This window comes from Lygodium microphyllum, chromosome 24 (assembly GCF_053477565.2).
Source record: "Lygodium microphyllum isolate KBCC chromosome 24, Lygodium_microphyllum_v1.1.10, whole genome shotgun sequence".
NCBI lineage: Eukaryota > Viridiplantae > Streptophyta > Polypodiopsida > Schizaeales > Lygodiaceae > Lygodium > Lygodium microphyllum.
In genome coordinates, this window is record NC_141158.1 from 29,054,759 (window position 1) to 29,061,744 (window position 6,986).

Sequence of the window (6,986 nt, forward strand, 5' to 3'; positions counted from 1 at the left end):
GACAGCCTTTGAAGGTGTTTGGCAACAGCAAATGCAGCTGTGGGCTGCTGGATCAGTGGACAGGCTTGCAGACGAGAGAAAATCTGCAAATGCAGCAGTAGGAGAAGTCTAACAATGTAGGTGACAACAATAGAAGTCAAAATGTAGCCTCCAGGTGGTCTAGTGGTGACAGGTGGCAGCTGCATAGTCAAAACACAGCCTGGGAAGTGATGTCAACAGCAAATGGAGCCTCTTGGGCAGCAAATGCAGCCTCCAAACTGACTCTAGGCAGTAAACGCAAACTCTGAGTGGTGGACACTTGGTGACAGATGAAAGAGGAGAAATCAGTAGAAAGAAGGCTGCAAATAGGTGCCAAATGATGGTAGACAGTGGGGGGCAGCTTCGGCGGAGATGTTCTCCACACACAGGATTCTCTATCTTTTAAAGAGAAAGCCTGCATTTGGCTTGGTATAAACTTTCAACATGACTATGTTTATTGGAGGTAAAGGGACCATAGTAATACTTGAGAAGGAAATACCCATGATCTATATAGTAAGAAATGAAATTTCTACAAACGACCATTTGCTGAACTTTTATCGATGATGTTTATGTGAGTTTAGGCTCTTCCATTGTCTTGACAAAGCTGTGAGTGTGATCAAAATAAGTCATGAACAAGTGAATGTTGGTCCTTTGCAGGTGAAAAATCTCCATGCCAATGCATGCTATATGGAGAATTTTATTGATTTGCGGAAGGACACCAAAAGAGGGGAACTTGCGTACGTTTCTTTAACTTGATATTGTTTTGCTACAGTTGTCTTTGTATTTTAGTTAGTGAATTGATTTCCTACTCTTGTGTATATCTCCAATTCCCAAGTTTGACTGCATCGCTTTGGACATCTTTATGCTTTGTCAAGAGGTTAGAATCAATTTCGAAGAGTGACATAGTTTTTGTCTTATTGTAAGAAGTCTGTGCATATGCAAGGAACATTTGGTAATTTGACAACCATCTTTAGTTCATTTCCCTTATGATTTTTCCTGGACCATGGGTCACCGACATGACTTATTTCTGTCACATCACTGAATAAGTCATGTCTTATTGTAAGAAGTCTGCATATGCAAGGAACATTTGGTAATTTGACAACCATCTTTAGTTCGTTTCCCTTATGATTTTTCCTGGACCATGGGTCACCGACATGACTTATTTCCGTCACATCACTGAATAAAAAGTTTGATTAAAGTACCTGATTACGTCACGCCTAGAAAACAAAGAATGGGTTTCTAGCAAGGAAAACATGTTCCAAGAATTTGGAACTGTTTGTGTTTAGGAACAGTATGATGCTTCAAAAATGGCTGGTTCTCTTTCCTGTTCTGTGCATGCTTTTTGATGGAAATCATCTTACTATTTTGTATTAGAAATGTAGAAAAGGTTTCTAGCAACGAAATGAGTTTCAAACATTTTTCAGTGATTTGAATCTGCATTTTGTATTGGAATGTTAGTCTGGCGTGCTCTCCTATTGTGAGTGTACACATCTGATACAGGCTCTGGTATGTATTGCCTGCAATAGGATGTGGCAACAGGAGAAAATGCAGCGGCACATTCATGAACAAGAGAGAGAGATGAGCAACAGAGCAATTCACAGAAGCTGATGTGAAGAGTGTACAAGAGGGTGCATTAATATAGGCGATGTTCTCTGAAACTCAAGAAAGCAGACTGGCTAGGTGCCCAAGCACAAAGGGTCATCAAAGAAAAGGTGTCCAGTCCTGTCAAAGAGTAGGCTTGGACATTAGTACGATGTGTGGCCAGACCTTGGGTTAGCCTACTCATGCTCACAGTTCTGCTATGATGCTCACAGTAGGCTTGGACATTAGTATGATGTGTGGCCAGACCTTGAGGTGGCCAACACATGCTCACAATTCTGCTATGATGAGCCCATGAGCCAACAAGGTATTTTGGGTTTCTGAAACCTGCTCAAGATGAGCCCATGAAGTCAAAGAATGCACAAGAAACTTTAGTTTCTAGCATCCGCTCTAGCTTTGCAATGATGAACCTATGTGGTCAACAAGAATGCTCAAGCTTTCCAGTGCTCAAAAAACTTTAGTTCTTAGCATCCACTCACCTGCTCTGCAATGATGAGCCTATGAGGCCTCAGGCTAACAAGAATGCTCAAGGCATCTTTCTGTTGAGGTTTGTCCCTGGTACACCCTCATGCAAGGAGGGGCTTAACACATATATTGTGGTGAACAGGGATTTGCTGCTTGCATCACAGGCAACCTCACATTTGAATGCAGTGTTTGAAATCTTTCTGTTTGTTTCATTGTCCCTAAGTCTTTGATAGATACCTCACCCAAATTCCAAAAATCAGTCAGCTTTTCAAGGAGCAGAATTAATGTTCAGGCCTAGGGAGTGGGTAAGGAAATACGATTTCTTATGTCGCATTATTATCATAGTTCTTCAGTATCTAGGTACTTAAAAGATTCACGTTGTCTAAATCCTGACAGTATCAAGTCCTGGACATTATTCAACATTGTTGACTAAGCAATGCAAAATAATTATCCTTTTGGTTGGTCATGGCAATCCTACTTGGAATAGTGAGAACTTTATGATTGTGTGCTATCTTAGTGTCAATATTTTACTGTGGCAGAATGTTAGACTGTTTTAAAACTGAAAATAACAGGTAGCCTCAGTTTTCTGGTCCAGCTATCAAAGAATTTACTCTAGCCTGCTTTTATAGAAGGTTTTCTTTTGTAGCATTGCTACCTAATTATCGTCCCACAGAATGTGCTACACTTCTGTGGTAAACAATTCATGAACATGGGCATGCTACCCAAGACTAATGCTGCCCCTTTCTAGGTGCACAACTGTGTGGATCTCATGCAAAACTTTTGTGCCTTTATTGTGATGCAGGTATCATATCACAAATTTCTCTGCAGCATGCAATTACTTGCAGTCATCAGCAGTTCAAGAATTATTTTTTAGCAGCTTTGAGTCTTCACAAGAGCACTCACAAGTCAATCCAATGCAGTTCTCAGTTGATCAATCGCATTTGGATTCACCTTCTCTGGTGAGAAGTCATGCAGAAAATTTTGAAAGGTCTGGGAGCAGTATAGACTCTGGATACCAGGCTTCTATGCACCGTTCACGAGGCACAAGTAGAAGTTATAGTCTGGATTCAGATGGCAATAGTAAATCCAGAGATGAAAGCAAGTCTGAAAGACTTTCTGAGGAGCTACATTACTATGTGGAGGATTCAAGCAGTAATTGGACAAGCAACAGCTTGCATGAAGGCATGGAAGAAGATGTCCACAGCATTGGCAGTTTTGGAAATACATTGGTTGTGAATATATTTGCTGAACAATCTAAAACATGGTGGACAGAAAGGGATGATTCCAGTGAAGATGACAGGTTCAGAGATATGCCGATCTTTGAATATAGTAATGCTACCTTGGCTTTTCCAGGAGACTCACCAGATTTCATTCTTGCACCTACCTATGATTAAACATGGGTTGTACAATACAATATGTACATTTTGTATTGAGATAAAGTAGTCTTTTCCCAGAAAGGGAAGTAGAGTTTTTAGCATATAGTGCTTATATCCAGGATGAGGAAAATCTCATCTTGTTGAGTCATCCCCATTTATGGGCCAGTGTCTAGATGAGAAAGATTCATCTAGGCCTCATATGTAAAAAGTTCTAACTTTCAATGCTTGGAAGCTCACAGCTGCAAGTGCAACTAAGCATATGCACTTTCAGATAAGTGAGTTTTTTTCAATACTCATAAATTTCTCTATTGCAGTCATCTACTCCATTCACTCACTTTTTTTCTTTTTGCCTCGGTGGGAGTGAATCAGTCAAGCTTGAGTAAGATCTCCTGTTGTTGAGTCATCCGCATTTATGGGCCAGTGTCTAGATGAAAAAGATGCATCTAGGCCCAATATGTAAAAAAATTGTTACTGTCAATGGTTGGAAGCTTACAGCTGCAAGTGCAGCTACGCATTTGCACCTTCAGGTAAGAGTCTTTTTTCAGTACACAATTTTCTGTATGGTAAATATCTAATATTTTCACTCACTTTTGTCCTTTTGCCTCAGTGGGGAACTTGGGTGTATCAATCAAACTTGTGTCTATTATTTAAGTAGAACAGAATGAGTCTGCCTGTGAACTGTGATGCTAATCATAATGGACCTGGATAGGGTTAATGAGCACTCGGGCATAGTGGGTGATATGAGTGGGATTTAAAAGTTACGGAACAAATCTGAATTTGTAGGGCTGTGGGCTTTCGATGTGCTTGGGAATATGCTTTTTGCTTGTGATGTTGATGGTTTTGGTATGCATTTCTCTTGCTATCAGTAAGGTGGTGTGATAGGTTTTTCCCTCAAGTGGTGGTCCGTGGATATAGGATCAACTTGTGTATATCCTCTTGCAGATATGATGTGAGATTCCTCAAGAAATCTTAGTAGTCCAGGCCACCATTCGGCAACACAAGCAAGAAGCTTCTGCTGTCTGGCCTCCTGGCACCACCCTTTCACACTGAAAAAGTGCTATTGGTTGATTGAACAATTGATCTTGATCTTATGAGTTTATACTTGAACCTTATGATTATTGCTAGTTTTCAAGAAGTTATCATGATCAAATTTTGGATATTGTGTCCTTTGTCTTCTAGAACCCACTAATGTATTGGTTGGCCCTATTTTCATTCAATTTTGATTTACTTTTGGGTTGTTAATTAGGTTTTTATGGCTGACTCTGAAAGGAGAGAGAGAAAGATATAAAGAAAATTTTGTCTAAGGTCAATGTGGCCTATGAGACAATCTAGAGTACATCCATGTTTAATGTCATCTCATTAGTCAAGTAAGATAACAATAAGAGTAGCAATAAAATAAGTGGCCTATGAAATATTGCTAAAAGTAAATGTACAATGAGACAATGCTAGAGTAACAAGCATACCTAGTGCTAGCTCATCGATAGAATAAAAAGAAGTCCTAGTATGACACGACTACATGGTAGAAACTAGGTTGTAGTTGATCTCAAGATCTGCATATGATGTCAGCTATGATGTGGTCTTAATTGTGGTACGGCCTTCTTGGTCTTGGTCTTGTTAGATGGGGTCATTGTGCTCGGTGAAGTGAAATAGCTTTGTCTAATGTGACTCTACGGCATGGGAAGGGAGGTGTTTGGTGGGGGTGGCTTTTTCTTTGATTCTTATCATTGCTCTTTGCGTGCGTCCCTCTGGTTGAGTTAGTCTCATCTTGTAGTAGTGGTGTGCAATGCCTTCGGAGCTCCATGAGGAGCCCTAGGTATTACGGAGGTAGTGGTACTATTCTTGCACTCTAACATGGCAAAGTGGTTCAAATCCATCAGGAAGGAGGTAGTGGTATTGCCCACTTAGGTTATAGTATATTGTACATCTACATATATAGTGTTCCTCCATCTCAAGTTCTCATTCACAAAGCTAGCAAATCCTATCCTATGGTAGGGTATTTGTCCATCTACTTGTTTCCATCTCTAGCTAGTGAGGTGTGTGAATCTAGCCAATAGTAGCCTATATGTCTTGAAAGAGGTGGGTGTCCATATACAATGGTCGAATAACGAATCCATCATGAGAAAGGCACAATAAGTGACTTTGCTAGAACTCCATCCTTGGTCTAAGGAGTGGTGGGCGGGCCCATGTCCTTGTTGTCTTAATCCTTAAGTCATCAATTTTGATCACCTAGTTTAGTTTTGATTGACTGAGAGGAAGTGTAAGGCATTCAAGATTGTAGCCAAGCGATGGGAGGTGGTCAATATCCAAACCATCAAGGCTTATCCAAATAGACGTGAAAAACCAAAAGTACTTCGCCTTTGCTCCTAGCTATCTAGATGAACTTAGTGCCAATCTAGGGTATCCATGGTGTGGGAGCTCCCATAGTTGATGCTAAAAAGTCATTACTTTGAATAAGTATAGTCACTATAGCACTTTCCCTAGCTGCAGTTTGACAATGGGATGTGGGATGGGCTTATGTTGAATCATATGTGCTATCATCATGGCCTCTCCATGCTATCCCAACCAACATAATAATCTCTCTTTGTTTCAGTTTGATTAGTAAGTGGGCTTAGGCATGTGGTACAAGCTACAACTACATACCTTTACTCCATATAGTAGTGTAGGTGTGACTAGGGTGTCAAACAACCATAGTTTGATGTGAGGCACCTGGAATTGTATGCGAGTACAGTGACTCTCAAGTGCCCCTAGTGTTGTATAACCTCTTGCGAAACGGGCCTTTGTTGTCCCTCTCAAAGAAAATCATGGGCTAGACGTGACTTCCAAATATACATACTCTCTCACATGCTCCATTATGGCTTCTCCATATGTGAATTTGTACATGGATCTTGTCATTGGGCTCTTGAGGTATTGAAGGCCATGATTTTGGTCTTCCCAACATTCACTGTGAGTGTCTCACTACAAAGGTAAGCAAAGCATCTAGGTGGCGTTGTAATCCCTTTGGTGAATCCAAAATGAGACTAATATCAATATCAACATCCCTACTAGGTTGGCTCTAGCTCCTCCTTAATCAATGTAATTACACACTTCACCTATATATAAGCCAAACAATGTGGGTGAAAGTGGACATTTTTATTTCACTCCTATGGTACTTTGGATCCTCTCTAATAGTCTCCCAAGTGCTCGTACATGGCTCATCATTATCTCATATAGTGCATCAATGCCCCGTTATGTACCCTTTGGTACTCCAACATCTTGTCATCTTTACACGATACATATATGGGGCATTATATCAAATGATTTGTGGAAATCCACAAAGGAGCATCAAATCCTCATCTTGGGCTTAAGAGTGCGAGGATATGATCCAATTTACATCAGGGGATTTTTGAGGTGTCAAAAATGCCTTTTAGAATGTATAGAGGAAGTGCTCTAGACTATTAGGAGTAAATCCTTCGTAATGGAACTTCTATTTTTGAAAAAAGTAAATAAATATTTTTTAAAAATATAAATATTTGTAATTACACAATTTTT

At 40.1% G+C, this 6,986-nt stretch overlaps 1 protein-coding gene across 2 annotated transcripts in view; it reads left to right on the forward strand.

Moving 5' to 3' along the window:
* The window catches only part of LOC148014941 (uncharacterized), a 65,285-nt gene extending 61,406 nt beyond the window's left edge, over nt 1-3,879 (forward strand). The window contains exons 9-10 of one of the 2 annotated variants that reach the window (XM_087665072.1): nt 676-755; nt 2,885-3,879. In XM_087665072.1, the coding sequence (XP_087521198.1) occupies nt 676-755; nt 2,885-3,476 (672 nt within the window). In that variant the 3' untranslated portion in view covers nt 3,477-3,879. The remainder of the gene's footprint in view (nt 1-675; nt 756-2,884) is intronic. The other variant, XM_087665071.1, reaches the window with a different exon arrangement.
* Nucleotides 3,880-6,986: the final 3,107 nt, after the last annotated feature.